This window comes from Balaenoptera acutorostrata, chromosome 9, assembly GCF_949987535.1.
Source record: "Balaenoptera acutorostrata chromosome 9, mBalAcu1.1, whole genome shotgun sequence".
NCBI classification, from domain to species: Eukaryota; Metazoa; Chordata; class Mammalia; order Artiodactyla; family Balaenopteridae; genus Balaenoptera; species Balaenoptera acutorostrata.
This window is the reverse complement of record NC_080072.1, coordinates 38089957-38116577: the sequence shown is the minus strand read 5'-3', so window position 1 is coordinate 38116577 and position 26621 is coordinate 38089957. Positions and strand designations below refer to the sequence as shown.

The 26621-nt window shown below is 44.7% G+C and overlaps 1 protein-coding gene across 8 annotated transcripts in view; it reads left to right on the top strand.

Annotated features, from left to right (window-relative positions):
* NAV2 (neuron navigator 2) overlaps positions 1 to 26621 on the top strand; it is a 398333-nt gene that overhangs the window by 183694 nt on the left and 188018 nt on the right. For all 8 annotated transcript variants that reach the window (XR_009009169.1, XM_057552146.1, XM_057552147.1 and 5 more), the window contains one exon: positions 1718 to 1884. Coding sequence is in view for 7 of the 8 variants with exons in the window: in XM_057552146.1 (XP_057408129.1) it covers positions 1718 to 1884 (167 nt within the window). In the remaining variant the exon portion in view is untranslated. The remainder of the gene's footprint in view (positions 1 to 1717; positions 1885 to 26621) is intronic.

The following is a 26621-nucleotide window of genomic DNA, read 5'->3' as shown; positions in this document are numbered from 1 at the left end:
AGGAGCCCCATGTCTGCACCTGCAGCAGTTCTGCCATTGGCTGTGAGTCCTCGGGTAACATTGTTCGTCTTGGAGGGCTTGCAGGGTGCTGTTTGCATTGGAAGCAGAACCGAGAGGTACCAAGATCCCATTGCTGGACCTCCTTGATCAGTTGACCTGGCCGCCTCTGGTCCGCAAACATAGGCACTGGCACTGCTGGTTTTGCACCCCACTCTGCCTGTCTTCATGCGGTGACTATCTTCACTAAACAAGATGGGGTAAATTAACAGAGGGGCAAATCCTCCTAATGCAGTGGGAAGTGAGGCCTTCCCTCCGCCACTTTTGGGGGGAAGAACTCACTGCCTTCCTTCTCTCCTAGCTCCCAGTTAAGGAACTGGGCCAGGTTTTTCTTAACTGTATAAATCTTACAGTCCTCTCACACCAGCTCATGTTCTCTGTTTACTCTCCAGCCATCTTTTCTTGCTCAGCCAACAAGAAAAAGTTTAAAGCGTTTGCCTGCTTCTATCTAAAATGCTTCCAGACTGCAGACTTCTTTGGTGCTTAGAGATTTGTGTGGAAAGAGAAGGCTGAAAGCTTTATGAGTTGAAAATTCAGACTTATCGCTAGATCTAATGCTGGTCAGCTGAGGTTCCAGTGGCTTTTCAACACTGCTAAGTGGGTTTTAGCTGAAAGATATAACTAAATATTTCATCATTTATTCATCTTTCAACTTTAATGATTGGAAAGAGTCCACGTAGTAGTCCCTGAACCAAAATTCTGATTTGCGGAGTCATAGCCTTAACTCTTTGGGGAATGGGCCATAATATCTTTAGACACATTACCAAAGATTAGTCTGCTGACTTTATTTCCCAAACCACCCAAAAATGAAGTGTTTTATTTAAAGGGAAAGTGTGTGTTTGTCTTTGGGCTAACAGATTCCTGCTCATTTTACAGAAAGAATGTATGGTTTTATCCATCTACTGTGCAGAGAAGCTGAGCTTCAGACTCAGAGTAATGTCTATGGAGACAGGTTGTCAGATGTTGAAGGAAAACGTATGTCTGAACAAATGTTTCCATCCAGTCCATAATTTTTCATTGCAGATGAGTTGGGTTCTGAGGTAGCAGTTTCCTTTCTGACCATCATAAATTATATCTTTTTCTTGATACTTACATCCCTAGATTATGGCAAAAACCATTTTCAATATCTGTCAAAAGAGATGCACACACACGTTTAACAGTTTAGAGTCTTAACAGGCCTTTATGTTCTGCCCTTGATAGAATTAGAGATGACATGGTTTGGCCCTATTGAAAAGTAAATTTACTCATCCAAGAGAAAAAGGAAGATGAGCTTTGTATTTTTTTTGGCCACGCTGTGTGGCTTGTGGGATCTCAGTTCTCCGACCAGGGATTGAACCTGGGCCACAGCAGTGAAAGCCCAGGATCCTAACCACTATTACACCAGGGAACTCCCGAGCTTTGTATTTCTAATCAGCAGACATATTCATATATTTCTCTCTGTGTTCAAAGGAAAACTACTGACACTTGGCTTTTGGACTTTACTGGGGTCATTACTAGCCTAGATGTTTGTGGTGGTTCCAGTAAGTCCTTGGACTGGCAAACCGCCACCGACCCGATGTCTTGAATGGTTTCTTTTACCTCCTGCATGGCTGCAGTACCTTCTGAGGTACTGCTGTTCTCCTGAGACTGAAGCCATTACTCTGTTGCTTTTGCATTTTAGACTTCCAGGTCCTACCGCGAGGGTATCCGCTGCAGGCAGCGAGGCCAAAACACGCGGAGGGTCAGCCACTGCTAACAACCGACGGAGCCAGAGCTTTAACAACTATGACAAGTCCAAACCGGTCACCTCCCCACTCCCACCCCCACCAGCAAGCAGCCATGAGAAAGGTAAGCCACCTTCTTGGGGGTCCTTTCTGGCATCTTCCTTTATAGCAGATCCAGTTCTATTGGGTGAGTGTGGGGTTGCAAATAGTGATGGGAACGGGTCACAAGGACGTGCTTGGCTGGCAGGAACTTTGTTAGCAGAGGTATTAATAAGGTGGGGACAATACTACATATTCATAGTTGCCAGCAGGAATAGCTGTGTTTGTCTGGGTGGAGCCCAGAAGACACATAGAAGCAATATAGCATTTGCAATTTGAAAACATTCATAGAACATTCTCTATACAGGAGGTGGTTTTCTAGAAATGCAAGCTGCTTGGGGCATGCATTTTGTGAGCCGATAAGGTTTTTACCCATCAGAAGTGATGTGAGGGAAGTTAGGAACAAGGAGGGTTTTCACCCTTTGAAAAAGTCCGAAATGTGGGGTGGCTAAATGAATATCTTGGCTACACATAAAGAGTAGGCAGCATTCCTCTTGGTGTTCTGATAATGTGGCTCTTACCAAAAAAGGATATGATTTTTTACTATGCATAGTACTGAGCTTTTAGGTTGGGGGAGAAATGTAAGTAGCCCTGTGGGGACTCTTGCACAGAAGGTAGTAAAACAAACCTTTGCTTGCTGCAGTCTGTATCTCATGAGACATTGGAGAAATAGGGAAATTGAAACCGCTCAGAAGATTCTTCAATAATAGACAGAGCCCTCCCTTATTCCTCCCATGCAAAATGGTCTAGACTTCTTAGGGGGGCATGCCCAGGTCCCTTGGAAGCATTTCCTGCCTGGTAGTGTGGAAGCTTCCTAGGGCTTGTCCTGGATGTACCCCCTCCTCCCCTGGGACCCAGGAGACACCCCCGCCCGCCCCCCGCAAAGTGCTCCAGGGGACTGGGCAGCTCTCCCACCGTGAACGAGATCAGAACCTCCCTGCCTGCACCTCTCCATCCCAGGATAACTTAATCCAATGGAGCTGGGCTTCCCCCCACGCCCACTCCCACCTGGAACACTGGAGGAAATATGAAGGAGATCTGTGTAAGGCTGACATATATATGGCAGAAGTTCTCTCTGGCAAGGCATGGGGAACTCTGCACCTAGCACTAAAGCTGTAACCAGAATGTCTCAACCAGTCGTGACTCTGATCCAGCCTTTGGCTTCTGCCTCAAGCAGACCATTTTTCTTCTTCTTTTCTTTTTCCACCTCCCTTCCCCTCTCCTCCTTTCCTTTTCTTTACCATTCCCAAGTATATTCATGTTAAAAGTGTGTTTAAATTACAAAAATAACGAATGCTTGTAAAATGGTATAAATTTCTATCAAATAAAAGTTCTTCTCTATATGCTCCCTGAAGCATACCACTATAAACCATTCTATGCATATCCTTCCAGATACGTTTATGTATATATACATAATATAGAAAAGAGCTAAATTTTGTTGAGTACCTACTGTGTGCCTCATTGAATTCCCCCAAAGTGTGTTGTTATCCCCATTTACAAAGGATGAAACTAAGGTTAAGGGAGGTTAAGTGGTTGCCGAGGTCACACCAGCAACAGTGAGAAATGGAGTTGGAACTGAACCCAGGCACTTTGGTTCCAGAACCACAATTAATACTGTGCTTTTCCTGGAAGTGGAAAAGACATGCTTGAAACCCTGCCGCTGAGAGCTGGCTCGAGATGTGCAGGTTGAGGGAGCGGGGAGAGAGGAGAAGGTGTTTGGGACGCCTGCCCTTGTCCCATAGTCCTTTGGGGAGAATAGACATAAAACAGTCTGAAGGACGGGTATGAGGCCAATGTCCAAAAAATTGAGGAAATAAAGAAAAGGTTCCCCTTGGAGGGAACATATGTGGGAAGGTGCAGGGTTGGTGGCTGGACCACCCAGAGCCCAGACAGACATAGGGCCACTCAGGCAGCCCAGCCAGGGGCTCCCCACTGGCACTGGCACAGCCACCAATCTGCCTGTGTCCTGGGCAGGGGTTGCCACTTGTGCCTCAAGCAGGCAGGCGGGAGGCCCCCTGAAGGACGGTGGCTGTGAATGCTAATAGAGGCATTGTCCCAGGGAAAAACTCCGGTGTCAGAAGGAAAGGAAATCATACTTACTTGTTGAGCATGTAACATCTGCTAGGGACTTTGATTTTCACTATGTTATACTTAATCTTCAGAAACATTCCATGAGGTAGATATTACCCCAGTTTTACAGGTATAGAAGATGAGGCTAAACGAGATTTAGTAACTTGCCCTCCACGTTAATTGAGTGCCAGAATTCCTATCCAGGTCCGACTGCCAGCTTTGAACTCTGGTTCTGTCCTGTCCCCTGGGATGTGTGTGAGGAGTGTCAAGCGAGGGGATGTGCGTGAGAATGTTGTGTGAGCTATGATGCGCTCAAAATCCTGCAAGGATATACAGTGATAAAAATTACTGATAGAGGTTCAGGTGCGTGGGAGGTGCGTTTATTATCCCTCTCCTATCCTGGGGAGCTGAGGTAAAGCAAGGTTGGGGCAGACCTAGATTTTATTTATCTATTTATTTTGGCCGAGCCACGTGGCTTGTGGGGTCTTAGTTACCCGACCAGGGATTGAACCCGGGCCCTGGCAGTGAAAACGCTGGGTCCTAACCACGGGACCACCAGAGAATTCCCAGGCCTCGGTATTTTTTACTAATACTTTTCCACCATCCTGAAGTAACGGGGTCATGTGATTTTTACCTTCAGAGACTCGTTATTTCCTCCTCCTTTCTTCATGTTCCCTGTGTTCTCCCTTGAATCTGACCTTGGTTGCAGGCTGAGGTAGGCGGCTTGCATGCAAAATATGGTTTGTGGGGACGGAACAGAAATAACTCAGCCACCTGGCCATGTAAAAGACACAACAGGTACTTGGGTGCATAAGATATCATCCTTCACCTGGAGAAATCTTGGCGAGAGAAACTCTGTGAGCATTTGAATTGCAGTTCATTGTGGTTGGTGCTGTAGTTGAGGTGTGGACTGCTTTCCCATGAGGTCAAGTCCGTGATAGGATCTCATTGCCTGTCCTCCCCTGAAGCTTTCTTGTGAGTCAGTCAGACCCAGACTGCATTGTGCTCTGGCATTTCATTCTCAGGTGAACCAATTCATAGGCTTTTCTATGTGATCCATTGACCCGAGAATTCCAGTCCTAGGAACTGATCTAATCACATCAGTAAGTTCAGTGAGAAATTCATTATTCTGAAAATAAATGACAAAAATATTTCAACACTTAGTCCCAATTCTTAAAAAGGATTAAGAGGAATAAAAGGAGATTGTAACAGGCAACTTTTCAAAAACCCCAGAGCACTTTATACTTTGTGGGAAAACACTAAAGCATTCCTCTTAAAATCACACCCAAAGAAACAAGTCCCCTTTTGTCATCATCACTGAATTTAGTTCTGATTATACTGGGCAATCAACTGAGATGTAAAGCAGAAGAAAACTAACAGGTAGTACTTCAGAGCTAGAAAAAAACCTCAGGACTCACACAATTCATTACGTTGTTCCATAAAGTGACCAAGTACATAGTTGATACGCAAAACCCAGAAAGAAATGCTCTGTACAGCAACACGACCTGTTAGTTTTCCCAGAAATTCAGACTTCAGATTTTGTAGGTTTGAAGGAAAGTCTGCAGAGCCTTACTTAGCCTTTAGGAAAACCTGCCAGTTGTTTGCTGTATCATTACCACTGCCATGGTTTAGGTCTGCGCTTGGATTCGCACTCCTGCAGGCAACAACCGTGCCGAGCCCTGCCTGGCCTGCAGGATGTGTCAGCAGGATCGGCTGCGAAACATCTGTCCAGGAATGGCCAGGACGCGCGGCCGCCCTTCACTTCCTCTGTTGGCTCCGAGTGGTTCTAGGGCTCCAGGCCAGAATCACAGATTTTCAGGGGAGAGGAAATAGCTGTTCTTTTTCAGCATTTGTGACATGATCTGTTTTCTCTTCCTTCCATTCCCTCACTTACATCCTCTGAACAGGTTAACACTGCCAGAAATCTAATACAGGTCTAAAGTATTTAGTCCGTCATACAAATTTGGAACGTTTAGTATTCCTAGACTGAATTCTGTGCATATGGGGGATGTTCTTTTCTGAATAATAAGGTTTTCTTCATTTTGTAGAAAGCATAGCTTTACTATATTTTCAATATAAAAATAATTATATTAAAGTATTCGAACAACACAAATTTATTAAAAGAAAAAGAACCCTATATAATCCCACCTCTCAGACAAAGCCACTGTTAACCACTTAGTTTATATTCTTCTATATTTTTTTCATGCATATACTATCACATTTTTTGTTTGTTATTTTAAAGTTTTTTTTAATATTTCCTTTTTTTAAATCAAAGTATAGTTGATTTATATACTATAACATTTTGATAAATTTTTCCTAATGTTTACTCTTCGGCAGGAACTATTTGAAGTGCTTTATTAGTAATATTTAATTCTTACAGGAGCCTTATACATATACACACAGTCTCACACATACGTATATGACATTTTAAGTCTTATAAATAAAATCAACAAGTCGTGGACAGCCCTTTTTATAGGTCATTCTCTTTCACAAAATAGTTGCATAGTACTTCATAGTATGAATTTACCTTAATATTTTTAATCACTTTCATTTAGGTTGCTTCTAATTTTTTGATATTATAAATAGTACTGAGATTAACATCCTTGTAGGTCTTTTTTGCATGTATACAACCATTTCAGTGGAATTGCTGCATTGAAGAGTGTACGCACATTTTACAGTTGTTTTAACAGTGCCAAATTTTGCTCCCCAAAGGTTATCCCTGTTTATAATTCCCAGCAACGATGTGTGAGAAGGCTAGTTTCTCTCCACACTTGACACTTTTATTTTCATTCTCTTGGGCAAAAAATACCTTGTCTTAGAAATGAAGCAAATTATTTTAAGGAGCTGAAATAACAAGATCATTTGCTAAAAACTGACTGTTTTTATTGACACTTTGCTGAGAGTCACAACTAGTGAGTGTGGCATAGTACAAAAGCACTTGGGTTTAAGATCAAGCTCACTACCACCTGGCATGACCTCCTTCAAGACACTTCTCCAGGCCTCAATTTCCCCTTCTGTAAAGTGAGTCTAAAGTCCTCTTGCACTAAGCCACTGTGAAGTTTTCACTGGCTGTTTGGCCTTGCCTAATGTGAGCCCCATCAGCGCTTTCTGGTGGGTTCCTTCCTCGGTTGTTCATTCTCTGGGTCATTTTCTTCCTCTTTGTTCACTCCTACCTGTGTTGGCAGAAGAGGAGAGCCAGACGTGGCTGGAGACAGGGTTTTACAGCCTTCAGCACGATGTTATATCTGAGTAACATTGATTTAGAATCTCTATATAAACTTGTCACTTAGTGGTTGGCAGAGCAAGTTCTTTATCAGACTTAGTGGTTAGGAGAGGGAAGCACGAAGAAGTTGCCCATGTTCTGCCGTTAATCAAGATGCTGACCTAAAATTACAGTTTAGACTAGATGGAATTGATTCAGTGGTCCAGGTCATGCAGAAGAGAATATGGTTGGGGTGCACCTGTTTCATGTTGTTTCTTGCCTTTATTCGTTTTGTCAGCATTTGTGCCCAGCTTTGGGCTGTTTGTAGAGACGGTGAGAACTGGGAGCTGGATAGCCTTGGGGGAGGGGCGGTGCTCACTTGTCCTATGATAGGGCTCTGCTCAAAGTGGTGAGGAAAAAGATCCGCTTAGCCAGAAGGCTGGGGAGGACCTCAGAGAGGTGAGATCATTTGCCCTGATTTCCATCTGAAGATTTTTGCTGAGAGCAGAGGAAGGGGAGGCTGGGAAGGAATGATGCATCCACTCTTCTGCTCAGGTGTTAATCTGGGAGGACGTGTGTTGTGTTCACTGTGTTAATAACCTCACGTCCTGTAGAAGGAAACTTCTGTAAGATCATTTCAGTGGCAGTGTAGGACCTCCCTTGGTCATCAGGGGACCTCTGCCATTCCAGAGCTGTCACCCCAGGCAAGGGGAGAGCTTGGGTACCCGTCTGTGCTCATGGGTGACAGTCACCTTGGTTTGGGAATCAGGTGTGACATCACCATGACCCTCCAGCCTGAAGCCATAATTGTCTGAGGGCTTAAAAAGTCATCTAGAGGTTTGAACCAGGGTATCATTGCATTTAGAGAAGTCTCTGGTGTTATCAAATGAAATGAATAGGTCCCACTGCTTGCTGCTTACAAAATCAATTCTCATAGATGTTGATAGAAAGGAAAGGTGCCTTTAACCAGAATGCTGGCAATCTGGGGAGATGGTGGACTCAGTGTCCCCCAAAACTACCTCTAAAGATTCTGCTCGGCCATGAAAGCTTTTAAAGGGAAACAGGGAAGTAACCTCAGTTAATCATTGAGATATAGGGGGTCAGAGTCGTCGCCATCCCCCTGTGTGCAGGCTTGTGGACAGACTTGTCAACGCCTCGTGATCTTCCTCTAGATGCTATCTTGTTCACACAGTTTGGTCACACAGTTTGTTCGGGAGATTACCGAAGGGGAAGCTACGGAAGAGATCTCCTCGTCTGTTAATTACTTATTCTTCATTTCTACTTCTTTGATCTAGGGAAAGAACTGACAAGTTAGGCAAGGTATTGTGTAATCAAAAGATCTGAAAGGTGTGTTTGGGCCGGAGATGAGTAGAGCATGGGGGGGGGGGCGCCTGGTTTAAAAGTTAGTTACAATACAGCTTTGCTAAAGAGACAAGAAAAGGGGCTTCCTGCTGAGGGCAGTTTCCTGCAAAGAGGTGCCTACACTGGGAGAATCATCTAGAAATGACTCAGCTGACCCCGCTGTCGAGGTGGGCAGGCAGGATGAAATAGATGCTTCCAAACCTAGGGCCCTCATGTGGCACTGGAGGCAAAAAGAATGTCTGGCAAGTGTTTACACCGGTTGCACCAGTCTCTTGGGCCAGAATACAGTTATCTCAGGAGAAAAGGTTTGGGTCCTGCAATTAAAGAGAAAATGTTTACCTTGAAGACAGCCAACTGAGTTTGAGTTCTGGCCCTGCCACCTCCCAGGAGCGTGGCTTTGGGCAAGTGCGCTGCTCACTGCGGCATGTGTTCAGAATCACGCTCGGACCATCACAGGCCACCCCTGGCACCATTCCACTCCTCAGGGGACGGAGGGGAATCACAGGTTGTCGGCAGGGCAGTGCGGACGTTTCTGTTCCATAGGAGTGGTCCTCACAGCATATAGACAGCAGTCCACGCAGCATCGGGGGGCTGTCACTCCCCTCTCCCACCTCAGGGACAGCTCAGGTGTGAGGGAACAAGACCCACAGGGGGCAGGTGTAGGATTCTCTCTAGCTTAAAAGCCACGTGACCCACAAGAGCCAGTATCTCTTGTAACAGCTCCACATGCAAAACTTCTGTGGTTCCCACCGATCGACTTGGGCCCGATCGGTAAGAGTCACAGCACTCAGAGGAGCCCAAAATGATGGTGGCCCTCAACAGGCCCTCATTTATAGCTCTTGTCCGTCCAGATGTGGTATAACTATCCAGGGTCAATTTTATCATGAGCAGTGTTGCTTGATAACATAGCTGACATTCTATCTTTATCAAGTTTCCAGGGAAACAGAGATAGAAGGTTAACCCAAGGTCAAATTCTCATGCAGAAGGGGAAAAGGTTTTGTTAATCCTTTTCCAACAGCAAGTCACCTCACCTCTCAGAGATTCAGTTATCTACGAAGCAGCAACAGGCCGCTCTAGCCCTAGTGACGGGAGAAAGTCAGATGTGAAGTGTTTTCTCTCATTTTTTGTAGAGCTCAATTCAGATTTCCTGGCGTTGTCACCTCTGTCGGTTGAAGACATTTCTGTGAAGGGTATGACTTGTTTCCTAGTAGCCGACGTTGACTGACAACGTGGGTGTCATTTGCACAGCTTGAAACAGTTGCTACGTCTGACCTTTCTAAATCTTGTGTAGTCCGGTTGTTTGCTGTCTGTTAGTGGTGCTCTTTTACAGGTCGGGGGCTGGGGGTTGCGGCTCCTGCAGTAAAGGCAGGTTTCATTTTTCTCGTTTGCATTTTACACCCTGGTTCCCTCTTGTTCTAAACAAATTACTGACGTCTAATTGAAGAGATGAAAAGTCCTAAAACACATGGCATCTCTCCCCAAAATAGTGCCTCCACAGTAACATTTTTCCACTCTGACATGGCATCTGTAAATTACCCCTGTGTGATGGAAGAGAGAACAGGTCCCACATGGTAGCTCTCTGTTAGCTCTGAAGCACACAGCTCACGTCCCGTGGTCTGGTGGCACGGTGAATTCAAGACTCTAGACTGTCGTTTCTCAAGGTATGATGAATGGGCCACCTACACCAGCATCCTTTGAGGTAATTGCTAAAAACAGAAATCCCGAAGCTTTACAAACGTCATCCTAATTCAGATTTCTGAGTCAGAGTCTGAAAGTCTACATTTTACACCCTTATCGTTCTTACAACACTGAAGTTTGAGAACGCCTCTCCTAGGAGGACTTCTTGCTCCCCTTTGAAAGGGCAGGCTACCTTCTAATTGCCCTTCAACTCTCAGCAACTACTTTGTAGCGTGTTGTTATGGGGAATGGAGATAAACGTGTTAAGACGCCCAAATTAATGCCTGGCATATAGCAGGAGCTCAACGCGTGGGAAACCGTTTACACTGGCATGTTACATGCATTTTGTTGTACACACATTTACACTTATTCTCAGAGTCAGCAGCTTATACTGGGTAGACTTAGCTACTTGCATAGGTCTTTGTATCTTTTGGTTTCTTGCTATTGCCTCATTAATCTCTAGTGACATTCTTAATTAAAAAAAAATGACTCAATGCTACCTTGTTTCAGTTGAGCTAATAGAAAATAAGGAAATGGATTTGGATCCCACACTTAGGTTGGAAATATAAAAAAGAGAGTTGTCCCTGTGGGATCTAGATAGGGTAGCGGAGGGAATACTTTGCAAGGAGGTGGTCGAGGGGGAAGTCAGCTTGCCCTTTCCCTGTTTGAAGAGTCATCTTCTGGCTCTTTCTCTCCCTGCACTTGGAGAGCTTGGTGTTACTTTATGAGTGGAAGAGCAATCTCCTGTTCAGAGGAAGGGTGAGCATTGGCAGAGCTGCCTGGAGGGGAGCCTGTGTGATGATCCTTCCTTCCCATGCTCCGGCGTAGCCTTTGTCCTTAACCTCTAGCATTAAACTAAAGTCAAACGTGAAGGTGAAAGAACTCTCTGGCCACCTTTGGGAGCCATTGTTTTGATCTACTGTGTAATTCAGAAGAGCCTTCAGAGGAGGAGACGTATCACTCCCTCTAATGTGTGACACTAACAACCTTCAATGCTAAAACCATCCTTTTTCAGGGAGAAGAGTAAGAGGGATATAATCATGTTTGCTTTTCTCTAAATAGGGATGTGTTTCAAAGCCATGCGGGACCTCATGGTTCTGCTGTATATCCTTTCTCGAAAATACACTAAACCTGGCTTTTTGTAACAGGATGAAAGAGTCAAGAAAAAGAAAGAAAAGAAATCATTTAGGAAGATGAAATATCTGTTTGATTAGTCTTGGGTCAGGAACCGAAAATGACCAGTTGATGTTCATCTGATTTTCAGGTGATAAATCTCAGCGTTTCTTTTGCTTCCATCTTCTATGTGCAAAGCGTCACACGTACACGAATTCAATTTAATTTCAAGGATCATTGGTAGGGGAAAGTGTTTATGTTTCTGGGGGCTCCCCTAGTCATTTTTATCCAGGTGTCATCTGCAGTCAGGTCTTAGTTTAGTTGTTCGTTTAGATGTTCTTTTTTGGAAAAAAAATATTTTCCTTCTCCAAGTTAGGTATTTGACAGTGTGTATTAGCATGAGAAGATAAATACAGTACGTGTGGGGGGAAATGAGATTAACTTTTCTATGAGCGCACGTGGCCCCTATTCACAATGAAGAGTACAAGAAGCGAATGCTGGTCAGAACAGGGAGAGTTCCTGAGCAATAAAGCTTGAGAGCTCCGTGTAGCTCACCAACTCGATGAGGAGTTTCTCGTGAACACGTGTGTGGTTGCCTCTGTGCTAAGGACGTGGCATCCTCGGGCATAAATGAACCTAACAGATAAAATGCCTGTTTCTCAGCTACAGCTTGCCTTCTGCAAGCTCCTGAATCTGTGCATTTCATTAGGATAACCAACACATATCCCATGTGTTGGGGAACCATCTTCTGTTGAGTGTGTCAGATGAGGGGTCACGCTGAGAATATTTGTCTCCAAGATAATGGTCATAATCCATCTTCATTGTGGTGAGACTGCCGCATGGGCCTTTGGTAGGTGTCACACCATGGAGATAAATGGTCATGCTGCACAGTGGTTTATGCCAAGGCATTGTGGGCACAATTTACATTCTTAGTGTCCTGGGAGCTCCTGCCATGATTTCTTAGTGACAGTTGTGTTGATTCATGGGATTGGCAAGGTTCCCCAAACTTTGTGGAGATTCGACAGTTATTAGCTGCTGTTGCAAATCAGCGTCCTGGCCTACTTCCCTCATAAGAGCAAAGGTAAAGAAGGCCTCCCCACACCTGATGCTCCTTCTGCCTGTTTCAAGATGGGAGAATCAGAGCATTCTTATGAAACGTGGACAGGAGTAGGGAATCAGTGACCTGTAATAACTCACCTTGGGTAAAGCAAAGATAGAAGAAAAAAAAAAAAAAAGTCCTTTGGCTCGGAACAGTCCAGGATGGTGAGTCTCTGCTTCCCCCTACTGCCCAGGTTTTGTATCGTATCCGAGTAGAGCCTTGGTTTGCGGGCTGGCATCCTCAGGGCACACTGGGAGGATAATGACTCCAGACTGTCCCAGCGTTTTCTTCCAGGCAGAGCTTTCCCACGTTTGTTTCCACAACTTAGGAGAATGTATGAGGACTGAATAAATAAAACCCACACTGTCGGTGTGACCCTGTTCACGTGGGAAGGTGGAGAAGCGCACTCTCCAGTGGCGAGGAATTGACAGCAGGCCTGAGCTGAAATCGGTCTTCACGAGGCTGTCCACTCTCTCCCTTCAGCAGGCCACCAGCCGCTGGATTCAAGAATCAGGATTAGCCCTAAGCATAAGGATCTCTGTAGGCACTAGTGGATTTTTGCTGCAAGAAAAGTTATGCTAGATTTGACTCCAGTTTTAAAAGGCAGGTAATTCCAACCAGAGTGTACAGTGTGCAGTAGATGAGTCTCTAGAGCTCTTCTCATTAGGCTGCATATTCACGTACTTGGAACTCAATCTTTCATCTATTCACACACCATTGGGAACCTCCTCTGTCTCAGGCATCATGGTAGTCACTGAAACTTCAAAAGTGAAAAGGCAGGTAATGATCCCTGCCCTCATAGAACTTACAGTCTTGTGGAAGAGACAGCTATTACACACAACACAAGTAATCTCATTACATTGTGTGATACCTGCTCTTGAGAAGAAGATTAGGTGCTATGAGTGAGAATAAAGGAGGGATGAACCGAATTCTCTGGATTAGGTAGAAGCCCATCAGGGTGTGAGACCCAGAGAGAAGTTGGCAGAGGTCTGTTTTGCTCAGCACATCCTTTCTTCCACCCAATGGTTAGACACAAAAGATGTTTTAGGAAACAGTTTTATGGAGAGAGACCAGTTTCCTTTTAGAAATGAAAGTCTATATCCTGGGCCAGCTTTTCTTCTCCCGCTAGCCATAGAGGGCAGAACTAAAAAATTACAAGGATGCAAACTTTGGCTTCATTTAAAAAAAGGAAAAAGAACTCTTTCACATTTGTCTTCTCACAGTTGAATAGGCTGTCTTGGGTGCAGGGAGTTCCCTGACTCCAGAGGAACGGATACAAAGGCTAGATCGTCACTCACTGAGGTTACTAGAGGGGAGTTTTCTTGCATCAGTAGGTAGATTGGAACAGATATTCTGTAAGATCCCTTGCAAATATAGGATTTGATTATCCCAGGCAAAGGGTAAAGTTGGTGTGATTTTAGTAGGTCCTGGAAAGGCCTGGTAATGACACATGCTTCCCCACAGTTTGTGGCAGTTCCCAAAGTCCCACCTTTGGATTGGTTCCTTTGAAGGTCTTCATTCCAACAATGTGCTTTATTCTTCATGCTGCTTACCCTCTAGGGTTCATTACTGAATGAAAGTTGCATTTCATGCAGAAAGCAGCCTGTGTGCAGTTTGCAATGACTTCCTTTACTCCATTCACATACTCGGGGAAGATTTCTCCCTTAACTTCAGATAAGTTGTCTGCAACTTGCCAAACTCATGCTCTGAGGCCATCAGAGAGGCCACAGGCGAGGACCCCTGCCACATGGAAATAGCCATGGCCACTGAGTGAGAAGTTACTCGTGCTTGCTTTCAACCATTTTAACATTGGACTCATTTTCTTGCTCTCTCCTGAGAAGAGCCAGATACAAGTATCTTCAGGCAGGTATCCATACAGAATTATTTTTTAAAGTCTATTTCACATATGTGCTGTAGGGGGCAGCATTCATTAGGGAAAACCAGGGAGAGAGAGTCTTCCTTCTAGGAAAGAATCTCTGGGCCCTGTCTGTAAAGGTTTCTGCACACCTGAGACTCATTCTGTCCTATTGTTCATGTATGAATGAGGCTCTGGCCCTTCGGTAATAAACCTCCTTAGCGAGCCAGGATTACTTTGCCTGATATTAAATTCACCTCTTCTCCAGTTAATACCAGTGAGTACCTGTAGGGGGCAGAGTGACTTTTCCACAATAGGACTCATGTGCTAGGGCGAGGAGGCTAATCCAGATCACCTGACTCCAAGCTTTCACTCTTTTAGCCAAGTTCTGAGCCATTTTGGTCTCAAACCCTCCATCAGACATAATGATTATTTCCCCCGGAGCATCTTCAAACCTGTTACCTACTGCTTAGGTAATAGTAAACAATAGTAGAACTTGTGGGAGGAAACCTTTTTCTGGACTTCAGCCTTGATAAGGTTGGTGAAGCAGGTTCTGACCAAAGGAGACTCCTGTCTCCTCAGGCCCTAAAAGTTCTGGTTTCAGATAATAGCCATTTAATATTTCTCACAAGCCTACAGGAGGACAGGACAGCTGCTGAGGCGTGCCAGGCTCCGGTAATCCCGGTGGGGCTGGCTCACACATCTGAGGCCGTCTGGGTGGTGTGTAGGATGCCGGCTGGTCTGCACTGGCCTCGGCTGAGCCAAACCAGCTTTTTCAACCTGGTCTTTCGTCCTCCAGCAGGCTAGTCCATGCTGTTCTTATGGTGATGGACAAGTTCTGAGACAGGGTTGACGTGTGCAAGGCCCTTTAACACCTAAGCTCTGAAAAGTGACATCGGTTCTCTTCTGCCTCATTGTGTTGGCCAAAGCAAGTCACACGGCCTGCCCAGATGCGGGAAGGAGGGAGGTGTTGCGAAGTCACACTGCAAAGCCTGCAGGATCCAGAGAGGGGTGGAGATCTAAGACTGTTTTTGCAATCCATCTCCACATTGTGTAAGTTGGATCCAGTATATATATACATACATATATATATATATATATATGGATTGATTTCACTTGTTGAGGTAATAGTGCATTAGCACTGCAATCACATGAAAATGAGAATCCTCTGAGCTCATTAAAGGGGAGCTGGGGGCGTGTAGCTCTGAGGACTCTCAGTGGGGAGAGTGGCTGAAGCATCCTTGGTTATTCAGTCCCATGGAAGTTCTCTCTGACCAGCAGACACAAGCCATTCATTGCAGGGCACAAGCCCTGCTTGCTTTATGAGACCCCCTTTGGCCAAGGTAGGAACTACCCATGAAAACAGCAGCCTGCAAAACGGGTCTGGCTCTGCCTAAACCTGTTCTTGGCTCTCTGGGATCCTTGGTCTTCAGATCCCCTTGCTCCCCTGCTTTCTCTTTTCCATACCAACTGGCACAAGTTGTCATGTAATGACGATGGCCTGAATGCCAGCCTGGGATTGCAGGACATCAGGGGTCTGACCCTAGCAACTCCACCTGACGGCTGTGTGACTTTGATGACTTCTTTAACATCTCTGAACTTCCAGTTCCTCCACTCTAAAATGGAATTGAGAATGGCACCAACTGCAAGGTTACTGGGAGGATTACACGAGATGAAACATAGGGGAAAAAAATACCCTGAATTATGGATGTGAAGTTTATTGAATGTGTGAATTCACGAATGTACGAAGCCAGAAATGACTGCAAGGGGCAGAATAACCACAGCAGCTGAACAGAGAACCCCAGAGAGCTAGTTCTCTACGCCCGGTCTGTTGCTTAGGGTCAGAAGTCTAAAGCACCCATGGAACTGCCTCTTCCTGCTTAGCTACATCTCCGTGGTGCAGGATGTTTTTGAAAACCAAGGGACCAAGAAACACAGGGTGGCCTTCCCTGAAAGAACAGCTTATTAGCAAATGAACTCTTGTCATAGCTTGGTGAATATCCACCTGGTTCTCTTTTGCTCCTGGTGTCTTAGAAATGTAACCTATTGATTCTTGAAATGCCCCCACTGCCACTCATTGAGGGAGGGGAAATTCAAGACAAAAGTATTGATTTAGACAAGCAGGCACACTGGATGAAGCATTCATTAGGTTGTCTTTTTTTTTTTTTAAATAAATTGGCTGTTAAAGAAGAAGAAAGAAGATATATCTTCCAGCAGAGTTTTAAACAGAGGACATTAGCCAACTTAACAATGCTCCTCTAAAACAACTTTAAAAGGTCATGACGGATGATTTTTGCAGTGTTTTGGAACAAAGCACCCTTGGATTAGGATAGGATTTTTTTCTAAATGTGATTCTGTATTTCCTTTAGTTTGTCCATCATCCTTCAGTCTGGGCTCTCTGATCATCTTAATGCATCCAAAACCGCAATTTGAAATAACCTGCTGCCCTGCTCCTGGGAGCCAGTGACTGAAGGATCTTTCGACAATAAGAGGAAAGACATTGTAGCTGAAGTAGTGAACAGCCCAAGGAAAGGGGTGGAATGCAGAGCCTGGGCTCCCTTCTGTCTGGGCATGCCAAGATGCCATGGCTCTGGCCTTGGGGTGTCCATCAGCCTTAGTGGTCATGTCTTGGCAACCAAAGTAGCCACTGCTGGCCGGAAACTTATCGGGACTGTTCACTCTCATTAAGGAGTCCCTCAGATCACCTTCTGGCCTGAAACGCTTCAGAAATCATCAAACGGCTGAGGTAGAGGCCGGATTCCTTGAAGTGCTTCCAAAGGCTTTGGCATATCTGCCTTTTGGATGAACTTCACTAAACAGAGAGCTTTTCAGGTCTGGGTCCTGGCCAGGGGAGCTCCCTGGGCACCCAGCATAACACTGAGCTGGGGGCGGGAAGGGTGGGAGGAGGAGGTTGGCTCTTCCTGACCCACCCCTCCCCCCCTCCTCCCCTCCCCCTCCTCCCCTCCCCCTCCTCTCCCTCCTCCCCCTCCCCTCCTCCCCCTCCTCCCCCTCCTCTTCCCCCTCCTCCTCCCCCTCCCCCTTCCCTTAGCTCTTTCTCACCTTCACTCTTCATCTGCAAAGGTAACTTTTTTTTTTTTTTTTTTTTTTTTTTTTTTTTTTTTTTTTTTTAGAAATTTTTTTAAAATACTATCCAAAGGAGCTACTCTCTCTGACACGCGCTATTTCTTTATTTCTTTATTTATTTATTTATTTTTGGCTGTGTTGGGTCTTCGGTTCGTGCGAGGGCTTTCTCCAGTTGCGGCAAGCGGGGGCCACTCTTCATCGCGGTGCGCGGGCCTTTCTCTATCGCGGCCCCTCCCGTCGCGGGGCACAGGCTCCAGACGCGCAGGCTCAGCAATTGTGGCTCACGGGCCCAGCTGCTCCGTGGCATGTGGGATCTTCCCAGACCAGGGCTCGAACCCGTGTCCCCTGCATTAGCAGGCAGATTCTCAACCACTGCGCCACCAGGGAAGCCCTGCAAAGGTAACTTTTCAACACCAGGAAGAGCAGCCATTTTAGAGAGAGTGGGTTTGTAGTTAAGGAGCAAATGCCTCTGTATCCTCCAGGTCAGCGCTGTCCAATAGAACTTTCTGCAGTGACGGTGGTATTTCACATCTGTGCTGTCTAATGTGATAACCACTAGCTACATGGGGCTGTTAAGCACTTGAAATGTGGCTGGTGACAGTGAGGAACTGAAGTTTTAGTATATTCAATGTTAATCATTTAAATGGCCACATGTGGCGAGTGGCTACAGTATGGGACAGCACATCTCTGGATAGTAGTTCAGGGAGCAACCAGAGGGTCTGCTGCTAAAGTCCATCATGAAAAAATGGCTTCCTGGTCACAGAAGACCATTGTATGATTCCATTTATATGAAATGTCCAGAGTAGGCAAATCGATAGCAACACAAAGTAGATTTGTGGTTGCCAGGGCTAAGGGTCAGGGTGAAGGCATACAGAGGGGCATGGGGAGTGACTGCTAATAGCTTCAGAGTTTTTTTTGCTGTAATAAAATGTTTTAATTAGGTTGTGATGATAGTTGCACAACTTCATAAGTATACTAAAAACCAGTGAATTATACACTTTGAATGGGTGAATATTATGATCATGAATTATATCTCTATAAAGTGGTTTTTAAAAAATGGCTTCCTTTCCTGCCGTATTTGAGTAGATGCTCTGACTGCAGTTCTGTTCCTGCTCAGTGGTGTTTGGTTACGTGCCTCCCCCTTCCGGGGCCTCAGTTTACCCTCAATAAAATAAGGGCATTGCCTTTGCCACAAGGGTAATGCAGAAAAGAATTCCCAGTCCTCCTTTCCCTGTATCTATTTAACTTTAATCCAATTCAGATGGGCTGATCCCTGGGATAGAGAATGAGCCCCCTTTTTCTAGGAACCCAATTCCAGAAGCTCCCCCAGTTCCAGGAGAGCCCCAGGCAGTAAGCGGAGCTTTGAGGCAGGTAACAGAGTGCCCTGCTCTGTCCACTCCCTCTGGAACAACAGTGTAGAAAGCCTTTGGTGCCGGACTAGGAATTTTAAGTAATGGCTGAGATATTTATCTTTTTGCCTTTGATCCAGATAAAAGCAGATTGTAACTTTGAGTTGTCATTTGATCTAATGCACAGAAACAGGTTTCCATACCCTTGGCGAGCATAGATTCCTGGCAGGCAAAGGAGAGATTCCTGGTTGTAAAATGTTGTGCAGCTTTCCGTGGTTTGTGGTTAGGGGATCCTGAGGAGTTTCTGGGAAGTCCATTTCTGCAGGAGCAGGCTTGAGCTGGTCTTTTTATTCTCCCACTTCTCATGTGGGCTTTTGTAAAACAAACCTGTCGAAGGGTCCAAGAGCAGTGACGTGAGAGGAAGTAATTGTCATCCTCCTCCTCCTCCTCTTCATTGCTGTCAGAAAGCCTTACATGTGTGCCAGCAAGCAGCTGTTACAAAAGCCTGCCTTATAAATAACTGTAGGGCCTGCTGTTAGTGTAGATGGGGTGGTGGGCCGTGAACAGAAAAGGACCTCGTAACAGTAGTAATGAAGATAACGGTCGTGGTGAGCTGCTAGTTATTCAGGTTTTCTTACCTGCCTAGAGGTGTTGCAGGCACTTTGCATGAATAGCCTTGTTCAATCCCTCACACCACTACCAGGGAATGTCAGTAGTATCTGATCCATTTCACAGATGCAGACACTGAGGCTCAGAGTGGTGAAATAAGTTGCCTACATCACGCCGCCAGCAAGGGCCAGAGTGGAGATTTGAACTAGGATCTGCATGATTTCAAAGCTGGTGTTTTGCTTTTTAACCATCGTGCTGTCATACAAGCTCGCTTTGACTAAACTCACCAATCATTAAGCCCCTTTTTTGTGTCAGGTTCTGTGCAAATTACTGGAGATGCGGCTATGACCAAAACCAGCAAATGCCGGTTGAGTGGTGAATTAAGTACATAGAAGGAGAGAGTATTCTAGGCCGAGGGAACAGCTTGCGGAAGAAGCGGGGGGGCGGGGACGGTGAGGGAGAGCATGGCAGGATCAAGGGAACAGAAGTTGAGAGCTTTCTTGCACATGTCTGTCTGAAGCAGGCAAAGTGACCTTGTCAAGTCTACCCAGCAAATCAGTGCTACACTCTTAAGTTCTGTGTAGGCAGGGAACATGCCTCACGTTCAATAAATCTTTGTTGAAAGAACAGACGGTGGCCGAAACGGGATCAGAACCCAGGTTTCCTGAATCTGTTTAGTGTTCTGGGCAATCTTCTTACTCTGAGATCTCTTGGACAATTCCAAATTGGCCTTGGACAGGGGGCGACTGTGATATTGTGATTTGTGATAAGAAATATTTATTTGGTTTTCATCCCCATTTTTGGCACAGAGCTCCTAAAATCCTTGGAATTTTCTAAGCTATAGGAGTGGTAAAGGTGTCTTTTATTCTGTTAGTGAGGTGACTTTGGACTGCACCTAAGCATGGGGGCTGGTGGCCAGTGGAGCCAACCTTGTGATTAGAGGGTTGTAACTTTCAGTCCCACTCCTTGACCTCCGGGGAAGAGATTGATGTCAAGCACCAATGGCCAAGGATTTAATCAGTCATGCCTCTGTAATGAAGCCTCCATAAAAACCCAACAGGACAGGGTTTGGATAGCTTCCATGTCGGTAACCATATGGAGGTGTGGGGAGGATGGAGGTCATGGGAGCTCCTGGTCCTTTCTCGGTACCTAGTCCTAGGCATCTCTTCCATCTGGCTGTTCCTGAGTTATATCCTTTTATAATAAACCAGTGATCTGGTAAGTAAAATATTTCTCTTAAGAGTTCTGTGAGCTGCTGTAGCAAATTAGTCGAATCCAAGGAGGACGTTGTGGGTACCTTCAATCTATCTGGTCAGTCAGAAATGCAGGCTTGTGACTGATGTTTGAGTGTTGGTAGAGGGTTGGGGGTGGGAAGCAGTCTTGTGTGATTAAACCCTTAACCTGTGGAATCTGACACTAACTCCAGGTAAATAGTGTTAGAATTGAGTTGGATTGGGGGACACCCAGCTGGTGTCAGAGAATTGCTGGGAGGTGTGGGGAATCCCCCCAACACACAGCATGGGCCAGTCAGAGCAGAAATCAATTTTTGGAACATCATGGCTTGAGCAATCCCAGCCTGGGGGCAGAGCTGCCCAAGGAGCTTTGCTAACCTGATGGGCTTTCAGTAAAAGAGAAAGCACATCATGGTCCAGTGATAGTTTTATTTGTGGACACAGGGACCTGATGGAGCTGGGTGATGATGAAGTCTTGGGCCGGCTAAATCCCAGCGAGTTTCAGTGTCTGTGAACACACGTGATGACTTATGCAGCCGCTGGGGCGATCCTGATGGGTGCGATGATGGGTTGCAGGGATTTCATCAGTGAATTTCTGCTCAGTTAGATCTCAGCCGAGTAACTTCTTTTGGGGCTTACATTCTAATTTCTAAGCAAAATGCCTATGTTTGGTAGTAGTTCTTTAACTTTATCTCATTAAATAAAGATTAGGGAACTATCAAAAGCAAGATGAGCTAAGGCCAATGTTTTTGAGATAGAGAAAGTAGGAGCGGAATTTATATTTGGACTCGAGGACATTTTGGCCTCTTTGCAAAAAAGTGATTCTCGTGCATTTCTGTATCTCTTGAAAAAGGCTGTTCTGCTTTCAAACACCCACAGCATGGGGCAGATCTTTACATTCTACTTAAACACAATTGGACTTTAATGTCTGTACTGCTGGCTACCAAGATGTTAAGTGAAGCAGAAAAAATATGTTGAAATGTAGTATTTTGGGTATGCCTGACTCCTTATCCACCCCATGAAATGGGTCACTGTTGATCTTTGTGTTCCTTTGACCTAGCACAGAAGAGATATTTATTACATAAATTACTGCCTCCTGCAGAGTTATTTATCTTTTTTTATTGAAGTATAGTTGATTTACAATATTGTGTTACTTTCAGGTGTATGACAAAGTGATTCAGATGTATAAATATATATATATTTTTCAGATTCTTTTCCAGTATAGGTTATTGCAAGATATTGAATATAGTTCCCTACACTATACAATAGGACCTTGTTGTTTATTTTCTGTATAGTAATGTGTATCTGTTCATCCCATACTCCTAATTTGTACCCCCCTTCCCCTTTGGTAACCATAAGTTTGTTTTCTATGTCTGTGAGTTGGTTTCTGTTTTGTAAATAAATTTATTTTATTATTTTTTAGATTCCACATATAAGTGACATCATATAATATTTGTTTTTCACTATATGACTTACTTCACTTAGTGTGGTATTCTGTAGGTCTATCTATGTTGCTGCCAATGGCAATATTTCATTCTTTTTTATGACTGAGTAATATTCCATTGTATGTATATGTGTGTGTGTGCGTGTATATATATATATACACACATACGCGCACACACACACATACACGCACACACACACTACATCTTCTTTATCCATTCATCTGTCGATGGACACTTTACATCCGTGTCTTGGTTATTGTAAATAGTGCTGCTATGAATATTGGGGTGCATGTATCTTTTCGAATTCGAGTTTTCATCTTTCCCAGATATATGGCCAGGAGTGGGATTGCTGCATCATATTGTAGCTCTATTTTTAGTTTTCTAAGGAACCTCCATACTGTTTTCCATAGTGGCTGCATCAGTTTACATTCCCACGAACAGTGTAGGTAGGAGGGTTCCCTTTCTGGAGAGTCCATTTTAAACGCCCATCTTCATGAAGACCATCCCATTAGTTTAGCTGGAAATCTTCACCCTTGGGAACATGACCCTGTGGGTGTATCATTCCCTAATCCTAGGATAGTTTCCTAGGGACCCAGACTGTGTCTGACTTCTCTCCGTACCCTGCCTGCCTTTCCAAGGAGTATCACTTTGTACATTTGCTCACCCAGCATGTTTGCCTCCAGACTGGCTTCCATGAGCTGAAAATTCATTGGCATCTCAGAGGGAAACTAGATGAAACAGACACTTTGAGTGCATAGTTTTATTTAAGACAGGGACAGGGCATGTAATCTGAGTTGTGGAAGGGAACCCATGCATTCCTGGCTGCTATTTTAAGACTCTCCTCCTAAATTGATATGCTTCAGGTTTATTTGGTTTAACTCCTGCTCTGGAAGTTGGCTTGTTTCTGTGCATCAGAGTTGTCATGAAAGCAGCTCCTCCAGGATTCCGGCCGGACAGCTGCGGAATAGCTGGCATTTTTCTCTCCTTCACTCTGTATTGACAGCAGGTTTGAATCACCCTGCCCTGTTTTCTGTAACATAACCAGGCCAGAAATCATTTGAAAAACATTTACGATGCCTAATTTGATCTTCTTTTGAATGAGAGAGTGACATTGCCTGGTACATTTTAGGTTTTTGTGTTTGGAGATGTATTAAGAACATAAAAGGACCTCCCTCTTCTGCCTCTCCTATTTCCTGCTGATCAGCATGGGAATGGGGGATCCTTTTACAGTTGGGAAGATCCCATCCGCCCTCTGCTTCCGCCCACATCCTTGGACATTCTTGGAGAAATCTGTCCGCTCATTCTTTTGCTGCTGGCCACCCCAGTTGGGTCGTTCCTTCTTGTCAGCTGGATCTCTGGCGGGCTTTCTTAAGCTCACCCAAATCCCTGACAGAGCTCCTCCTCTTCATACAGAGAGAGTCAGAAGTTCTCCAAATGGTAAGCTAGTAAAATGTAAAAACTTAGCTAGAGCTGCCCGTGTGTGCCCCTGCCCAGCTGCAAGCCAAGTTCAGGCCTTCCTCTCCCTGAAAGGAGAACTTTGAGGCACAGAGGCGAGGGAGGCAGGCAGCCCCAGCTCCAGTTCCAGGTCGGCTACTAATTCAAAGAGTGACCTTGAGCAGTTAATCGTGCTCTCTGGGCCCTGGGTTTCTCCTCTTTAAAAAAGGGCATCATACCAGCTAACTGAGTGCTTCCTTTCAGCTCTAATGTACGTTGATTACATGATGGCTCCCTGATGCATAGTGCCTGCCTCTGTGCCTTTCTTGTCCCTCGGCCTTCCTTACCCTCCTATAGGTATTGCCTGGTCTCCAGAAGCTAATAATGCTCTGGATAGCACTTTCTCTTGTCAAAGCCAAAACAAGGACTGCATCCATGGGAACTGCCATTAACCTAGATGCCAGCTGTGGACATGATCAGCCAGCTTGTACCAGCTCATGAGAGCCAACTTAAAAATTTTTAGGACTCTCAGAAGACTGTTGATGTCATGTCAATAGCTTGATAGCTGCCATGGCGGGAGTATTTACACCACAGAAATCGGCACACACTGTAAATCAGAACTTTTTTGGTCTTCTTCAGGGTTGTTAGATATTCACTAGTCTACCACAGAGATTCAAATGAAATTGATCTGCCAACTCACAGGTGGAAGAAGACCCAGAGTCTTTCTGGAAGTGTTATGTTTTACTGATTTTGTCTTGTTGGGATGAAGGTGGGGTTACATTACTGTTGGTCAGTAGTATTTGTTCCTAGTTCCTGTTTTGTTGAAATACTCGAGTCTGTAGATCATGGAGCTTCCCATCCTATGTGCAGTATCCCTCTCTCGGCACTGGAACTGCCCCACCTCCTTCTGTCCTCAAAAGAGTGACATAAGGCTTTGAGCGTAGATTTTTCCTGAAAGTTTAAGGCCATGGAGGGGTTACAGTGTTGCAATACGAACACCTTCAAATTGAATATTGGATGTTCCTGTTCTTAAAAGTCCTTCAGCTTCCCTGACACTGAGAATTTCTCAGTGACCACATTTTGTTTTGTTTTTAAGACTCCAGCTTCCTACTGTATTGTTCAGTTCTCTTCTCCCTCTCCCTTTCGTATGCCAAACAGTTGATCTCTGTTTTCTTGTCTCCTTCCAGACCATGCCCCAGAGCCTCATCTTCCACACTTCCTTGGATATGGTGGCCCATATCCAAGGTATTTCTTAAACAAAGCTTCTAAGAGGAGCTCTGGTACCAGCTATTAAAATCATACTGTTTTTTCACATTCCTCCATCTCCAAAGCTTGGTAGCTGACTATCTCCAGTTAACAATTCATTTTGGCCTCTCACCTTCTGAGATGGCCTACACTCTGTCTGTGGAATGTGTATCTGTCTAAATAAATCCACTTCTTACCTTAAAAAAATAAATAAAAATAATTCATTTTAACTCAAAGCTGGTGCACAGCTTTACTGTGCCAATTCAGTGCATTTATTTGCTGCATATTTATTGAGTGTTGACTTTCTACCAGCCTTTATGGTTTCCCTGAGTCCATCGGGGCCTTAGTTTTTGGTGGGAGGGAGTCTGCAATCAGAAGTTATCTGATTTTCTTTTTTTTTTTTTTTTTATTGCGCAGGCTTCTCATTGCGGTGGCTTCTCTTGTTGTGGAGCACGGGCTCTAGGCGTGCAGGCTTCAGTAGTTGTGGCACGTGGGCTCCGTAGTTGTGGCTCGCGAGCTCTGGAGCGCAGGCTCAGTAGTTTTGGCGCACGGGCTTACTTACTCCGCAGCATGTGGCATCTTCCGGGACCAGGGCTCGAACCCATGTACACTGCATTGGCAGGCGGATTCTTACCCACTGCGCCACCTAGGAAGCCCAGAAGTTATCTGATTTTCATAAAGAAGAAAATGACTTTTGTTGAGAAGGGGGAACTTGTCAAGTGAACCTTGGAATACTGAATTACCATTTCTCCTCTGCGTTTGACCGTTTAGAGGGAGCTGGTCTGCTGTCTCACTTGAAGCTTCTGCCTTATGGAATAGTTAGTGGTTTCATGCAGGGGCCTTTATTCTCTCAAGTGTGCCGCCTTTGTCGGTGCTGGTCTGTCTCTGAAATGCTTTCTGTCCTCCTCGTTCCTCACTCTTTTTTCCCACCAAGTTTCTACTTCACCTTTTAGATTTCAGCTCAGACTTTGTTTCCTCTAGAAAGCTTTTCCTGGGCTCAGTTTGAAACCCCTCCTCTGTGTTCCCACAGCACCCTGCCCTTGTCCTCATCACGCTCTATGCTTATCTTGTCCATCCTTCATTTGCAGGTGGGGACTGAGCCCTCTTCTCTTTTCTGTCCCTCGCCATCCCAGAACTTGGTATCTAGAGACTTTAGGTAAATATTTGTTGGTGGGGTAAATGAATGAATGAGCTGTAGAATCATGATTTACAGCTCAGACCCTGGAGCCAGTAGATGTGTACCTGTCATTTGACATTGGACAAGCTACATAATCTTTCCAAGCCTCAGTTTTCTCATCTGTAAAATGAAGATGTAGCAGGATCTACTACTTAGGGTTATTGTGAGAGGTAAATTAGGCAATGCAAGTAAATTGCTTAGAATAGTGCCTTTTATACCATATATGCTCAATAAGTTATTGAGCTGTTTTTAATTGTTAAAATCATGAAGAGTAAATGATAGGGACATAAACTGGTATTTTTGGTATATGTACCAAAAAGCAATAATTTTCACCATTTAACTGAAGGCAAATGATCCTCTTTCCAAATAACATCGAAAGCTATGTCTGTGATTCTTCAGTAATGAATACTGATGTTGAGATATGCAGCTTGAAGCATCACGTGGCACTTTCAGTTAGACACAAGTACTAAGGAAGAGAAATGGGATAACATGCTTTTGAGAAAAAAACAAATCAATATGTATTGAAACATAAAGTCTCTGTTGTTGCTGCTAACTGGCTTAACTAGAAAATACAGTTAGCTAGAATTATCTCTTTTCAGTTATTTAAAGCATTTCTAATTTGCATCTTTGCAATAACTAACCTAATGATGTTTATCTAATCCTCATGCATGCATTCAACCACTTAATCAAACATTTACCCTGTATCAGGTATTGGAGAAAAAAAGATGAGCGAAACAGAGCCCCTGGCCTCAAGGAATTAATATTCTGGAGCAAGGTCAGCAAACTTTCTCTTAAATGTCCAGATAGTA